This window comes from Motacilla alba, chromosome 5 (genome assembly GCF_015832195.1).
Source record: "Motacilla alba alba isolate MOTALB_02 chromosome 5, Motacilla_alba_V1.0_pri, whole genome shotgun sequence".
NCBI lineage: Eukaryota > Metazoa > Chordata > Aves > Passeriformes > Motacillidae > Motacilla > Motacilla alba.
This window is the reverse complement of record NC_052020.1, coordinates 16,632,100-16,648,627: the sequence shown is the minus strand read 5'-3', so window position 1 is coordinate 16,648,627 and position 16,528 is coordinate 16,632,100. Positions and strand designations below refer to the sequence as shown.

General features: G+C 39.6%; 1 protein-coding gene across 8 annotated transcripts in view; it reads left to right on the top strand.

Moving 5' to 3' along the window:
- Positions 1 to 16,528, top strand: part of LOC119702198 (mucin-5B) — a 43,968-nt gene that overhangs the window by 7,017 nt on the left and 20,423 nt on the right. For all 8 annotated transcript variants that reach the window (XM_038139821.1, XM_038139819.1, XM_038139822.1 and 5 more), the window contains 17 exons: positions 1,021 to 1,108; positions 2,023 to 2,156; positions 2,570 to 2,795; positions 3,609 to 3,734; positions 4,432 to 4,549; positions 5,775 to 5,913; positions 6,505 to 6,606; positions 6,823 to 6,892; positions 7,126 to 7,263; positions 7,821 to 7,985; positions 8,848 to 8,942; positions 10,431 to 10,557; positions 13,530 to 13,782; positions 14,788 to 14,840; positions 15,224 to 15,324; positions 15,626 to 15,777; positions 16,241 to 16,379. In XM_038139821.1, coding sequence (XP_037995749.1) covers positions 1,021 to 1,108; positions 2,023 to 2,156; positions 2,570 to 2,795; positions 3,609 to 3,734; positions 4,432 to 4,549; positions 5,775 to 5,913; positions 6,505 to 6,606; positions 6,823 to 6,892; positions 7,126 to 7,263; positions 7,821 to 7,985; positions 8,848 to 8,942; positions 10,431 to 10,557; positions 13,530 to 13,782; positions 14,788 to 14,840; positions 15,224 to 15,324; positions 15,626 to 15,777; positions 16,241 to 16,379 — 2,226 coding nt within the window. The remainder of the gene's footprint in view (positions 1 to 1,020; positions 1,109 to 2,022; positions 2,157 to 2,569; positions 2,796 to 3,608; positions 3,735 to 4,431; positions 4,550 to 5,774; positions 5,914 to 6,504; positions 6,607 to 6,822; positions 6,893 to 7,125; positions 7,264 to 7,820; positions 7,986 to 8,847; positions 8,943 to 10,430; positions 10,558 to 13,529; positions 13,783 to 14,787; positions 14,841 to 15,223; positions 15,325 to 15,625; positions 15,778 to 16,240; positions 16,380 to 16,528) is intronic.

The window sequence follows — 16,528 nt, the reverse complement described above, 5'->3', positions numbered from 1 at the left end:
TCTCCCGCCCATATTGTGTGGGAAACTGATATGTGTGACCAGTTCAGACCTTGGCCTCTTTCATTCCAAAGCAATGCTATGTGGGAATTCTCCTCTAAACATCTACCCTGGGATATCCTCTTCTGTACCAGTGCATTTACATTTTTGTGTGTGAACACTTATCCTTTACAGTCAGGACTGAGATTCACAAAATGGAAGTTGTGTCATGTTTTGCCACTCAAAGAGATAGAGAGAGGGTAAAAGGGGAATAGAGAGAAAAAATATCAGCAAGTAATCAAGTGATATTGAAATTCTGATTTATTGAAGTATTTGCTTTCCCCCTTCCCATGTACTAATTAATACCTAAAGTGCTAAAGGCAGTATTTGTACATTACTGTAGAGTGGACACAACAGTAGGAAAAGCACTGCCTTTTTTGGGTGGACCTGAGTGGCACCAGTACTGTTCCCCAAGCATGTAGGAGTGATAAGGTGCAATAGTTTTATCCAGCAAGGCAACAGTGTGCTAACCTGGCTGTTTATTTCCACTAAGTGTGGGCAAAATAAGTAATGGTTGGCAGACCCACGCCTAGAAGTGCTATAAAATTTTCCATCACCCTATGGACTAGAAAACCCATAATATATGGCTAAAAGTTAACCAGAAGCTGCTTCTTTACAGCATTCCACATTAGAGCACAGTTATCTGACCTGCCCAGAGAGAAGCTGTGGTACCCTGCAAGAGGTACCAAATGTCCCTATACCAGTGTCTCTATTGGGAGATACTGGTCCAGGGATAAATCCAGTATTCAACATGCTTCAGTTACCTCTTTAGTGGGTAAGAATGACAATTGCTGGAGGATTCTCTTCCCATTTGAATTCATTTTGTCTGCAGATAAGTTTTATGAGAGATTTGTACAGAAAAGGGGATTGCTATAAACCAGGAATGAGCATTTCTGCCACTGCACTTTTCTGCTGTGAATCACTTTGCAACAAGTCTGCTGATATGGGGAAAAGCCTTTCAACTCTGTGTTTCCTTTTTTGTAGCTGGATCTGGAAGAAACGTATAAAGAGAAAATATGTGGTCTATGTGGGAACTATGATGGCAATGAGAAGAATGATTTGATTTTGGATGGTAGGTCATAAGTACAGCATATTCCACCCAGAACAGACCTCCTTATACATGACATGAAACTTGATATCTGTTTATCTGAACAGGCTTTCAGATTTCCTGACAGGCACATGAACATTTGCATATACAGGAGATGTATTTTAGGGGCTTCTGGGATATTTGCGATTTTCTGCTCTTTTCATATTTGTAAGAGTCTCCAATCTCTTTGACCAAAATTAATTACTTGGCTATCATGCAGCAACATTGCCAGGTTCCCCACTGACAATAACATACTTTCAGGAAATGCAAGAGTGAATTTTCTGTTCTTCTATTTTAATCATTCTATTTGGGATTATTTTTGCCTCTATAATGAAATGAAAGCATCAGGGAAAACATAAAGTATCTTTGAAGAAACTGTGGTGCCATCCACTGACACCTTTAGATATTGCAAATAGCTGAGCCTCTAATCCTGCAGCAGGTTGTATGGATGGAAAGAAACCTTCATCCTGGGATATCAGCTGCAGGACTGAATCCAAAGCTATAACAACATCCCTTTATGTAATACCTGTATCACTGTTATACATGTGAACAGAAAACTCTGTAAGATCAAACACACCCAAAACAAAGAGAAGTCTGGAAATGATCAGAAGTAACAGAAAGTTCAAGAGTGATTTATGATTTTAAAATGATTTTACATGATTTTAAAAGCCTGGGCTGACAGCAGGCCTTCATACAAGGAGCCAGATTCCTGACTCTAGCCCAACAGAAGATTATATCAGGCTGTCATCCTCTATAAGATATGGAAGCTGGTTAAATTTGGGCATCTCTTGAAGTGCATTCTGCCTTTGAGCCCAAAGAATGAGTGCATTTTTATAGCCCATTAATTGACCTAAAAAATTGTGGGAAGTTACTGAAATGCATCTGAGGTTTTTTTGCAGGGTATAAAATGCATCCAAGACAGTTTGGGAACTTCCACAAAGTAGAGGATCCATCACAGAAGTGTGCTGATGTGAGCCCAGATGACCACACTGGAAGACATCCCAGGAGGAAAGACAGTAGATGCAGTACATATGTAAGTGTGTGGGACCTAGAAGTACAAACCCTCCCATCCTACAGTTATGAGGAGACTGTTGAAACAAATCTTAATCATAGAACATGCACTAAACTGAATTTTTCAGAACACTACACATGAATTTGAGCAAAATTATGATCCTACAGCTGAAAGAATATCCTACTATGGTATTAAAGAAATAGCTACTGGGAAAATGCCCAGTTGAATGATAGCTTCCAGTCTGAGGCAAAGGACATTGTGGCAGAAAGTTAGACTGGATAATCTCCTGAGATCACTTCCAACTTGAATTATTCTGTGACCCTGGAATTGTGTCATCAAAACTTGGGGTGTATATTCAAAAACCTAAAAGGTGGTAAAATATCAATATTGCTTTTCTTCCCACATCCCCCCCGCCCCCCCTTTTTTTTTAATAGAAAAAAGGATGCAAGAAACTTATGTCCCGTTTTGGAAACTGCCCCAGAGTGGTTGCCTTTGATGACTACATAGAGACCTGTGCTGAGGATATGTGCCACTGTGCAGTTAATTCTTCTCACTCTGATTTGGTTCCCAGCTGCATATGCAGCACTTTAAACCAGTACTCTCGAGATTGTGTCCTGAGGAAGGGAGACCCTGGGGAATGGAGGACCAAAGAGCTCTGCTGTAAGTAGCTACTGCTCAGGAGATTTATTTAAGGTTAGACATTTACACAAGTATTCTGATCCCAGCAGAGCAAAGTTAGGAGCTCTGGTAACTGCCTTGAATCAATCTGTGGAAATACTTCGACACCAGCATTGCTAATGGAAACATTTCTACAAATTTAACTGGACTTTGCTCCTTGAATTAGAACTATACCTTGATGTTGCCCACCTCCTTCTTACAACTAAGTTTTCTTGAGTTTTCTATTTTTTTAATTTTCCTCTGTGCGGGTAACTCAGAAAGAGCCTTATTTCAACATGGTGACAACCAGACAGAAGTAGTTACTGAGAAGAGCAATATGTTCATACTTATCTAATTCTGTGTTTTCATACTCAGTAGTCCAGTTACTGAGCAGGAAATCTCTTTAAATCCAGGGGGGAGGCTACAGGTAGTTCACCCAAACTGCTGGTGTGGATTGGGATAGCAAATTAATGCCAGAAGTACTGATGCTTCAGGCAAAAATTAATTGTTATCACTACCTAAATGATTCTGGTGTTCTTTGCTTGTATTGTGACTTCAGCCAAATTTGAGCTAGTAAAATAATGTGAAATAGCTCACACTTCCCAGCAGCACAGTTTTGTCCAAAAGATAAAGTGGCCATAAAACATTCCTTTAAGACATTAAACAAACACAAGATATCTGCATGGAAGGTCTTGCAAACAAGATATGGAGGAAAGGAGGAAGAAGGGGTTGGGTAGTGACACAACAATTTGAGAGATATTATAAATACATCATTAACATACTATTAACCTACTCCATTTTGTTTTGGTCTTGCAGATCAGGAATGCCCAAACAACATGGAGTACATGGAATGTGGAAATTCCTGTGCTGACACATGTGCAGATCCAGAAAGGAGCAAGATTTGTAAAGCCCCATGTACGGATGGCTGTTTCTGTCCTCCTGGTAAGGCAGCTCACTTCTGCCAACGATCACCCACATCAAGGGACAAAAAGGGAGGTTGTTCCCTTTCTTTACCATTTCACACAACAAATAAACTGCTTCTTCTAGCATAATTTACCAACTTTCTTCTAAAGAAATGAGATCCTGATGCTAGTGAAAGGAGGCAAAGATTTCTAAGGGCTAGACAGGGAAAAAACGGTGCAGATATGGAAAGAGAAGAGGTGCTCTCTAGACAGTAAGAATGCAGGTGAAGATGTTTCATGAGATGCCTCCCTGCTATGACACTAAATCTAGCTGTAGCTTAAGTGACACAAAACATACATGCATTTCCAGGTATGTGCATGTGTAAATTTGCACATGAAATAGTTTAGGATGAGGCTCTGACTTCTGTTAGATTCACTGTTAGAAAAGGATGGAAAGTGGCTCACACCCTTGCAATCTGATAATCCTGCTCACAGAAAAAGATTTTGTAACAGGAAATGTTCTTTGAGTTTTGCATTGCTTTTGTTTGAGTTCTAGTTAGAAATATTACCCATCCATTAACTTCTGAAAGGGCCTGGTGTGGTGTTTTCCTTTAGAAGTATCCCATTCATTTTAAGAAATGCTGAATACTCCAGAGTTTTTTCCATACTCTAATCTTCCTTGATGGCATTTCCCAGACTCACCGAAGGAATATTAACTAGCCATTGTGTCTGAGCAGGAACTATCCTTGATGACCTCAGCAGCAAGAAGTGCATCCCCAGAGACAGCTGCCCCTGTACATTTCAAGGCAAAGTCTACTCATCTGGAGGAACTTACTCCACTCCCTGTCAGAACTGGTACTGTTGTGATCTTGATTGCACTAACAAGGCAGAAATATTTATTTCAAAACATTGATGAGTTGCATTTTGTACTTTCCTCCTTTTTTTAAAAAATATTTTCCTGTCATTTGTCTTAAATAACAATTCAAAACCTTGCTCTGAATTTCAACAGTGTAGGAAAACTTAGAGGTATTCCTCAACCACACATAGTTATTACCCACCTTCACTTGAAACTGCTTGTGAAAACTGAGCTCAAGATTTCAGAATGTAGAAAAATGAGACTCTTTACTGATTAATTCAGAGACTTTGCCCACAAGAGTGAGGTGAGAAGTCATACCATGTTAATAAGTGGCACTTCCAACAACATCTGGATCTCCACAAGGCTGTTTAAAGGCCAAATCTCAGAAGTCCTGATCCTTAAGAATTATTTGATTTAGAAAAAAAGCTGGCAGCTTGAACCCATCTCCATCTACATTGGTGAAAGGTGATAAGATCTTAAGTATAATTCTCTCAAAACAGTTTTATTTATTACTCTGTGTGTGTTATCTGGGCTCCTGTGACACAACGTCATTTTCTGACCATCAGTTATAGGTTTACTATAGGGAGAAATGAAAAGTGGCATGGTGCATGTCCAAACATTCTGCAAGCCCCTTTGGATTATCTTGCATTTTGAGAAAATGCTCCTCAAATCCCAGAACTTTTGAGTAATTGAACTTAATGGGCTTTGTGTGGCTCCCATCTTGCCACCTCCTCATTTACTCCCCTCAAAGCCCAAGCCTATATAGCTGGACTGTTTTCTTCTTGTATGCACAGGTGTGAGAATTGCTTATTATCTGAGGACCTCCACAATCAGCTGCTGAAACATCCCATCAGTGACTTGCTGAACAGTTGCATCAGTCGCACAAGATGTAGCAAGATCCTGTTTGAAGGGGTTCTTTCTCACTTTAAAAAGTCAAGTAAACAATTTGGGCCCAGAAAACCATATCTTGCTTTCCCATCTCAGTGTGTCTCTGAGGGAGCCAGCCCAAAGCCCAGTGCAGTTAACTCTTTCACTGATTGGAATTCAACCCTCACACTTTAAGGGCCTAATAGAAAGGCTTCCACCCACAGGGTTTGAATAAGAAGCCAAGATAATGAGCTAAAAATACAAAGAGGCCACATCTGTGCAGATTAGAATGGTGCATCATCTTTGCTCCCTTGAAGCTGTGTTTATTCTAATGGCTGCCTTTTGGGTTTTGCACAGTACTTGCAGAGGAGGCCACTGGAGCTGTATCTCTCTGCCCTGTTCTGGAAGCTGCCACATAGATGGAGGATTCCATATAACTACATTTGATAATAAGAGGTTCAATTTTCATGGCAACTGTCATTATGTCTTAGCTAAGGTACGAGCAATTTCTCTTTTCTCTCCTAAATCTCCTGAGTAGCACAAGGCTTTAAACTGTGCTGGAGCTTTATATGACTTAATTTAATTAAATGGCAGTAATCCAGCAAAGCACTTCAACACATGCTCAGTCTTAAACCCCATAAATTTTTGAATTTGCAATGGATTGCAAATCAATTGCTGATGCTTAGCTTCAAAGTCTTGCAGCTTCAACATACTTGTACTTTTTTTTAATTACTTAATTTTCTTAATGGATGTATTAGTGTTGATTCAAGCATTTCTTTTCAAGTTTTCTTCATGTGTGACTGTCAGAAGGAAGTGGATGAACCAAAATTTCTGCAAAAAGATTGAATTATCTGTGAATGTCTGAAAATGAGATCCACACAAGCTGATAGCAAGGAAAAAGAGTGTAAAGGAAAGTTAGTGAAATTATTGATTTTGGCAAAGAAATAAACAGTTTGCAGTTAGATATCAAATACCCCAGTTCTTTCATTACTCCTTCTTAGCCTTTCAGTGACATGTTTTTCTCCTCAAGCTCCCAGCCTGTAACATGCTAACAATCTCTGCACATACCTTTCTCGTGGTTTCTTAGAACATTGATGACACAGTTGTGGTGATTGGGGAGATCATTCAGTGTGGGACTTCGAGGACAATGACTTGCCTAAAGAATGTATTGGTCACACTAGGAAGAACTGTGAGTAACTGTCTTTAATTAACAATACATCGGAGGTCACTTCTATTTTCCATACATTGTTTGTATGGTGTCTGGACACTGAGTTACACTGACCCCAGAGGTGATGAGGTTTTGAAGACACTACTTCTCAAGGCTTAATGAAGCTTGTCAAGTTGCTCTTGTCTGTCTCACGTCATATGCATTCACTACTGTGGGCTTTTTTCCTTTTCCCTGCAGACTATAAAAATATGTTCCTGTGGAAATATCTACATGAACAATTTCATTGTGAAGCTGCCTGTAAGAAAAGGTAAATCCCCTTCTTCACATCTTCCACAGAATAGCCTACATCTTTTGCAGAGGGATTCCTGCTCCTTTCTCTGAAAAGAACATGATCCTACTCATTGTTAGGTGGATACTAGGTCTGGGATTCCCTGGGAATCTCTGTACTGCATGCCCTGGCAAATGGAAGTTCCTGTTATTCAGCTTTGTAAAGATTTGCAAGTGAACACAATATTTTTTCTTTTTCTCTTTCTTCTTTAGATGGCATCACCATCTTCAGACAATCTACATTTTTCATCAAAATCTTGAGCTCAGCTGGAGTGCAGATCCGAGTGCAAATGAAACCTGTAATGCAGCTCTCCATAACAGTCGATCATTCCTTTCAGAATCGCACATCTGGTAGGACACATAAGGCTAAAACCTTCAATGTGCTGAAGAGAATCTCTGTGATGTTTAGAGTGTGCAAATTTTTTAGGCTCCATCTGTTTAAACAGTCCTTCATCAGAGACTTGTGAAGTGTAGACTATGTTCTTGGTTTTGCCACTAATCTCCTGTTCACACAATTTAAAATGTTTGTGCTTCCGTTTCCTGTCTGTGCAATGGGATTTCACTGTCTCTCTGACCCATTTTGTTTTTCTTTTGTCATTTCCTTTATTTATAAGCCTTTAGGGAAGATACTCTCTGTCTGCCAGTGTCTACAGAAGCACATTTAAGCAGTTCCAATCCTTGTGCTATCACCAAGGCTACTGTAATGCAGAAAAATAATAAATACAGTCTAAACACAGGGTCCTATCAGTCCTATCAGATTTGTGGTAACATCAGGAAGCCTCTGAAGGAAAACGGATTTGTATCAGGCGAGGTCCACTACAGAGCTACGGGTGTTCATCTAGAAACATTCCTTTTTCATGCATTTAGTGATTTCTTTTCTTTTGCCTTTTTTTTGCCTCCCACGCAAGGTCTTTGTGGCAATTTCAATAACATCCAGACTGATGACTTCAGAACAGTCACTGGAGCTGTTGAAGATTCAGCTTCTGCTTTTGGTAATTCATGGAAAACTAGAGCCAGCTGTTTTGATGTTGAGGACAGCTTTGAAGATCCTTGTTCAAACAGCGTGGATAAAGGTACCAGGCTTTTCATCCCTGGCTTATCAGTGTGAAATAATTTTCACATGATGGATAATCAAAAAAGCTTTAGAAATCTCATAAGCATCAAAACCCTCTGGCTTTGAGGCTATAACTAGAGAAAAAATATTGTGTTTTGAAGGTCTTTAAGAGGATAGCTTTGCTTTCAAAACAAAAAGACAGCACTACTCGTGAAACAGCCAACACATTAACTGATAATTTGAAAAGCACACACACAGCATCACTGACAGCAACTTAGGCTTAAGGCAGAGCACCACTGGTTGCCAATATTTGGGCAAGTTCTTCATCCAGTCTACGTTGTTACAGCTGTGCTGAAGTCCAGAGGAGGAAGTTATCAACAGCCCTGAGTTAAGCAAGCATTGCACTGTATTAGGTGTCCTGTCTGATTTTTGACTCTTACTGAATTTGGATATATGTATTATTTGGACTGATCTCTCCTAAGTACTGCCACATATAATTAAAGCTGCAGCTCACAGCCACACAACTCACTGATTATTACATGCTTGATGTTATTGCTTGACTATAAGGAATTATCTGGCTGTAAAGAATTAAGAAAGTTTGATGAAAAACAGTGAAAATGGGGAGGCTCTGTATATGTTCTGCAAATCAGTCTGCAGTAATAATGTTAATAATTAGAAGGTGAAACCTTTCTTTTAGGAAAATGGCTGGTCATCCATCCAACTATGCTTATCCCTTTTATAAGTTAATGACCTGTAATTCCATCCAGTGTTATCTAAACACTTCAGGACATTCTAGTTCAATGTGATACCTGATAAGATATTGAGTCAGACAGTAATGTGGTTTAAGTAACCATGGACAATGATATTTTTTCCCACTTCAGAAAAATTTGCCCAGCACTGGTGTGCTCTTCTGTCCAATACAAGCAGTGTGTTTGCTGCCTGCCATTCTGTTGTAGACCCTTCTGTGTACATCAAGGTAAGGCACTGCTCCAAATGGGTGGTTTAATTTAGTCTGGAGACTGATCCCACATGAGGGTTGTCTGGCCTAGGGGAGTGAAATAGGTTACAGTAGTTACTGGTCACAAAAAAGTTCACTGATGCTGATTAGAAAAATTATGAAATAAAAGTTTGTGTAGATTTGGCTACAGCCCCATAAATACTTGATTGACATCACTGGCTTCTGTTGCGTGACCCAGAAGTAAAATGAAAAAAATCAGTTCAAGATTTCAAAGTTTCAAGGAGTGAAAACTGTTCACTCTGACTAGCAGAATCAGTGTTTCTGCATGGAATTGAATTGAGAGTTTTACCAGCCCCATGGATTCCCTCTGACTTGGTTCAAAATTCACATTGAGGGAGAGAATATGAATTTACATTGTTTAAATCTCATTTATTACCTTAGAATCTTGTTAGTCTCCTTGTGTTTTGAATGCACGAAGCTGCCCATATGTTCTCTTGGTGTAAAGCTCTATAATGCTACTGAGAAAGCTGTCTGAGCTAGAGAGTTGCCACATTTATGTGGATGGTAAAGAAGTTCCTGCAAAACCACAGAAAGTTCATGCAGGGTGTGTGTGTGTGTGTGAAACAACTTACTGAGAAAATACCTGAGCCTGAAATTTTGCCTAGAATGCAATATGTCTTCAATACCTTTACAAATACGGCTAATGTTTTACCTCTCCCAGAAGAAAATTTATATACTTCAGAATTAATGGAAACTATAAATAAAATAGGATTTTGCAATTTTCAGTTAAGAAGAAGTAATAACCAGTTTCTTACAGATATGTCTGTTACTCCTGCTGATATCATCAGATTTGAAACCATGATTAGTGAAAGCTTTTTCCACAACATCAATAATGGCAGGATAAGTCACTGTCTATCCAGTATGATCCTACTGCTCTAGAATGACTAGCTGCATTTGTGTTCTTTTGTACAGCCCACACTGTTGAAAGAACTCAAGCTTTAAATTCCAGCTATACTTACATAACTAGTGCTTAAAATGTCATTACATATGACTGACTCTCTATAAACCATCTTCTGTCATGCACCTGTCATGTCATTGGGTGCATCTCATCTGCTTACCAGATAGGTACACAAAGTGCCAGTCATCACTGTGCAATATTTTCAGATTATATGTTTTGACAGGTCCTAGACTGTACATTCTCATAGCAGGCTGGTAAAGACATTTCTTAGTGCTTTAATGAACTCCAGGTGCCTCTATATTTTTTAATATTCATCTATTAATGAGTGTTAGACATAATATCATTGCAATTTCTGTAACTGATTTGCTGTTTCTCAAGTTTGCATAGTATTTCATTAGCATACATTTTGTCTTAGAGATATTAAGTTTCCTTGGTAATAATACTTTTTAAAAGATATATTGATTGACTGCTTTTTAAATTGCTACATGTTTTGCTGTTTCTTCTATGAGCTATGCATAATAATACCCATGTCCTCTTCTGTCCTTTAGAAATGCATGTATGACACCTGTAATGCTGAGAAGAGTGAAGTTGCACTGTGCAGTGTGCTCTCTACTTACTCCAGAGACTGTGCTTCAGCAGGCGTGTCCCTGCAGGGCTGGAGGCAGGGTGTCTGTGGTATGTGAACTGAAATTCCTTGGGCAGGGATATGGGGGAACAGCTTCAGGACAGCCCCATTTGTGACAGTGTCTTTTGTCTTTAGTCATCAAGTCTGATGACTTTGAATAACAGAATATATAAAATTCAGTTTGTGACTGCTTCATGCTTTTACAATGCATGTTCCATGTGTAAAATCTTAGGTGAATTCAGTACTCAGAGAAGCAAAATAGTACAAGGCATATTACTCAAATCAAAACAGAAACAGAGTTAGTTTAATTTAGGTTTAGTTAGCAATTAGGTTACTTTTGAACACATGGGCTTCCCCATATATTTTAATTACAATACCTTTTCTGCTTTACATACAGTCCTCTTGTCCCAGACAACACAAATGACATCACTCAATAACCACATTTTTCCATGTTACAGTAAAGTAGTAGGTTTTTAAATAAATATTTTGGTATATTTGAGAATGTGAAAATCTTGAAAAGCATTTTCAGCCCAGTATTACCTAAAAAATGAACAAAAGTTTCTTGGACATACACATTGTCACCAAATCCTGAGTTCAGAGTCCACGTATGTGTGTATTTTCCTTTGGCACTGCCAGAATTTATTACAAGATGGCATAAAATCTGAGAATAAAACTCACTGTCTTGGATTCTGAATTTTGCTTCCCAGGTTGTCATTGATAGTCAGTTAGTTCAAGTGAGATTTGCCTCTGTCGACATGAAAAGAGATGTATGGGTTTCTTGACTAATTGCTCATCTGAATAGACAACATAACAATGATTATGTTTTTGGAGCTTGATGCAGCTATGATCTATTTAATTGCCTGACTTAGGGGCCAGCTGGGATACTTAATAGAGGCAAACAATGTAACTGGTGTGACGCATTGCCAGAGGCATTTAAGACTGTGATAAGAACAATTTCACAAACCTGTGCTGAAATAATTCAAAGGAACACTGTGTAGTCCATGGTAAATTGTCCTAGAATCCTGCAGAGTTATGCACTAGACACAGACACTGTTTACTGAAAGCTTTGTTCCCAACACAGAATTACTGACATTTTTTAATGGCAAATCAAGACTGGTTCACAGCATGGGTGTGGCTGAAATCTGTGCTCTTAAGGCACAGTAGGTAATATTGCCTCAAACAGTGCACTAACCTTGAGAAAAATGCTAATGTTTTAATCAGAACAATCATTTTAGGCCTTATTTAAGAAGAAATAATCTTTTGGGAACATGGCTGTGATAAGAGTATGATTGTTTATGACTCAGTGTTCATGAGTGAAAGACTAAATGGGCCACAACCTTCACTCTGTGCTCTGTCCCATTGTGGGGGTTGGAAAAACTGCTCTTGAAGCTGTATCCAGTCTGCCAAGCTGCAGGTGGCATCCAAGGCAGGTTGTATCCCAAGCAGATGTCTGCACTGCAGTCAGCAGAGTGTGTGAAACAAGAAAATCCTGCTAGTTAAACCCTGTGCATACCTGTTACACACTCTTTAGCAGAGGCATGAGCCATTGCTGGAGTTGGTGGTTTCCCAGCAGATCACTGGGGTGAGCATTGTTTTTCTAGTGCTCCCTGTGCAAGCTAGCTTGAAGGTATCTTTGGTATGCTCATGTTCTCTGCACTCAGGCCACCAGTTGTGATTTGTCATCTTAGATGTGTGTCACTCCTGTGACCATGAGCACTGCAATCAAATAACCTTTCTCTTCCCAGTCTCAGTCTATCAAAAGTGATCTTATTCCTCTATGAAAATTTTAAGAGAGAAAGTAAGCATGTTATTTTATTGTATTCATAGCTAACAATTGAGACAGATATAAATTCATATTCAACATCTTTATTAATATCTTTTTTATTTTGACTTACAAATACCACTTGCCGTATCTTCAAAGAATAAAAAGTAGGAGAATATGCCTTGCCTGACTTACACAGGGGATATTGTGTTTACTCCAGCTAGGACCAGAAAACCAAACAGTTTATGGCAGTAGAGGTGCTGGTTTTGAATGTGTACACAAGCCTAGCACACTAACTAATCTAAAAAAAGTGTGCCATGGTCATGGACTGGAAAAACATACAGAGCTTTATTTAAGCATGGAGCATATTGCTGATAAGTTCTTAGCATTGCTGCAAAGCTGATTAGCACAGGTGCCCATGATCAACACCCCTGTACCTTCTAGTGCATCCGTGTGTATCTGAAAAACTGCTGCAGGGTTAAATCTACAGAATTAGAAAGAGGCCCAAAATGACTAGATCTCCAGTTATCACTTAATTTCAAAGAAATCTGGATGCCAGACTTTCTTGCAGCCTTAATATGAGTGATGTTTCCTGACAAAATTTAATGTCATCCCTATGGGTCAGTACTGCAGATTCTATGGCAGACCTTTGGTGGAGGTGTATACTGTCAGCCCGTGAAAATTAACCAGCTTTTTACTGTCTTGCAGGGTTAGCTGAGCTCTTTAGATTATGGTATTTACCTCTTTGGTTCACCCAGAAATCTTAGAAACTGTTGTTTCTCATTTCCCCAGGGGATGACAACAAGAGTTTTCCTCAAGACATCTGTGAGAACTGAAACACCCTTTTCTTGGTAGCATCAATCAATGGGCAGAATTCCTTGTCACTGCCATTTAATGTCAAAATTTCTCTCTTACAAAATGTGGTAATTTCTTAAGTTATCCCCAGCCAAAGAAATCATTAGTAAAGGTCAAAAAATAAAATTTTAACAAGTCAGAAGCTACTGGTTTCAGTTCTTGACATAGGATAGAAATGTAAATTGTGGAAATTGCAAAAATATGTGCCCTGCTGAGTATTTCAGTGCTCAGTATCATATAGTTTAGGATATGCAAGTAGATTCTCCCAGAATCCTGGGAGACAAGGTCTGGTAGTTTGATAAAAGCACATTTATGGCTACCAGTGTGCAGAAAGGCTAAATGCTAAAGTCATGAGAGATGATTGCATGAAGAAGGCCATACATCCCTTTTATTTCTCTTGCCAAGATCCCTCTGAGGAGTGTCCTGAGACTATGGTTTATGGCTATAGTGTGAAGTACTGTAACCAGTCTTGCCGCTCGCTGGACGAACCCGACCCGCTGTGCAAGGTCCGGATCGCACCCATGGAGGGCTGTGCTTGCCCTGAAGGCACCTACCTCAACGATGAGGAGGAATGTGTGCCTCCAGATGACTGCCCCTGCTACTATAAAGGCAAGATTGTTCAGCCCGGCAACTCCTTCCAAGAGGATAAACTCATGTGGTGAGTTGCTGTGATGATGCAAGGGCTGCTCTGTGCCTTCATCAGGGGACATCAGGGCTCATGGGGGAAGTCTCTGCTCCAATCCATGAATGGCATCATTTTACAGTTAGGAATAATGGCAAATTTTTCCTAGATTGTATCTTCCCCTGGCAGGAAGTGCAGCCACAGCAAATGTTAAGCTCCCATATTCATGCTAGCAAGCAAGAACCTGAAAATGTGTTAAGCAGAACAATATTTGTAATCTATCTCTTGCAGAGTTCATTGTTTTGTAAAAAATATCCACAAACAGTGGGAGCAAGTTTTCTAGAAGACAGAAGGCTTGGAGGAGTTTCAGGCTTTGAAATGAAAAAGCAAAGTGAAAACTACCACACCATCCTGCAGACTATTTAAAAAATAAAAATGGTCCATGAAAAAAACCACCCAATTCTCAGTTTTTAAACTGTTTTTTTTTTTTGAAAAGAGAGAGAGAAACTGGGGGGGGGGGGGGGGGGGGAGAGGAGGGGAAATAATAAAAATAGTGTAATTAATTTGCATCTGCATTGAAAAACAATTGTCATTATTCTCATTTTCAACTACCTTAAGGCATCAATGGAAACAACCACCAGGGGAAGGCTTCTTTATTGTCTTTAGATGTCTACATGTTCTCTCTCTAGCTTCCAGCTGAGGATTCTAGACTATTTTGTAATCACATATTCATTTAGTAATTTAAGAGATCTCTTATTTAAGAAAGTATTAGTCTTATCTCATGGAGTGGAAAATGGATGCTTAGGGAAAACACACAATAAACCAGTGCCAGATGAAGAAAGAGTATTTTACGAGCTGGGTCTTTTAATCTTCCTTCTGGGGATGGTAATACATGTCTGTGAAACTGATAGCTGTAACAAATATTCGTTTTGATAGGAATTTGTTATTCATGTGACAAGTGAAGCTTTGCAGTGCCTTTCTCCCTGGTGAGGGAGAAAAGTGCAAAAAGCTGATGTGTTTTGTTTTATGGAATCTCTTTAGCAAATGCATTCAAGGAAGATTAGACTGCATTGGAGAAACTGTCTTAGTGAAAGGTGAGATTTTGTTAAATAATGGCATTATGGTGTCAGCCAGTATTTATAATGTTTTCCTGTGTTATCTCTCACTTTCTGTAACATTTTAGTATTCTGCACATTTTTCCATTCTCCCTGAAATGTGTTGGTTATTGATAACATTTGTCTTTGTAAAATGTCACCAGACTTACTAGACTCTTTAGATGAAGAGGATATTTCCCAAAGCTTAGAAGTTATCTGCCTTCTTCTCCCTTCACTGTTATTGGGCAGAAGCAAAACTCTTAGAAATTTTAAATGATAGACACCTGCTGCTCTCTGAAATCTCTGGCTGGTTTTGCAATTGCGGATGGCTTCCTTATTGCTCTCTCTAAATTACCTTCCTGAAATGTTTTCTCCTACTGCAGATTGCCCAGCTCCTATGTATTACTTCAACTGCAGCTCTGCAGGTCCTGGAGCAACTGGATCAGAGTGCCAGAAAAGCTGCAAGACGCAGGACATGCACTGTGTAAGGAGTTCACCTCCCACCAGGGGCACGGCGCAGCAGGGCTATGCATGTGGGATTGTCCTTATCAAGCACTGATGGGAGCATGCCATGCTGGGCACACACCAACTGCTTCACTGATAACACAGCAGCTGTAGCTAGTACTGTACCTGTCATGTTTGTAGCATGATTTCCACTAGCTTGCAATTAAGGAGTTTTTTAAAAAATCCAAAACTTCGGCATCCAGAACTAACACACCTCTGCTGGTTCCCTGTTCTTTCTGTGCACTAACAAGTTGTCTTCTCCTATATCTTCTAATGTGCAGTATGTCACAGAATGTGTTTCTGGCTGCATGTGTCCTGATGGACTAGTACTGGATGGCAGTGGAAGATGTATTCCCAAAGATCAGTGCCCATGTGTTCATGGAGGACACTTCTATAAACCCGGGGAAACCATCAAAGTGGACTGCAACACATGGTATGTTATCCCAGGGAGTCTTGTTTTATAGCAAAGTTTGTTAGAACTGTCAGTCCATAGTGCACCCATTGGACAGGGTGTGCTTTGAAGCCTTCCTCTTCATCATGAAACCCATTGGGCTGCTAGTAAAAATAAAAAGGGAAGTATTTCTCTGCATCATGCTGCATGAGCCTGCACCTGGGGAGAACAAGCACCAATATCTTCTGTTAAAAAATTTCCATCCTTTTCTGTTTCCCCACCAGCTTCAGAAACATCAACCTTACATTTGAAGGAAATCATAGAATAAATGTTTCAGGATAGTAAACATGAACTTTCTGATTGATATGGTGTCTTATGGCATGATCTTAGAACAGTTGAGAGGGGACTACAACCAACAAACCTTTTAATTACATGCCCCTGTTTGGGGTTAAGGAAAGCCCATGTTTCATGCAAACATTGTTATTTTTTGCATTTTGCTTCCCAGCACCTGCAACAAAAGGCAGTGGAACTGCACGTACAATCCCTGCAAGGGAACCTGCACTGTGTATGGAAATGGGCATTACATGAGCTTTGATGGGGAGAAGTTTGATTTCCTGGGAGACTGTGACTATATCCTAGCTCAGGTATCAATTTATTTTCAATTTTGCATCCATATGCTTTTCACAGCCCACAGTGTAGGCTTCAGTCTGGGTAATTAAAAGGCATTCCCATACGAAACAGCCAAACTACGGAGCAGGGCCTACTCCCCACCCCTCCTCTTGCACCTAGAGCT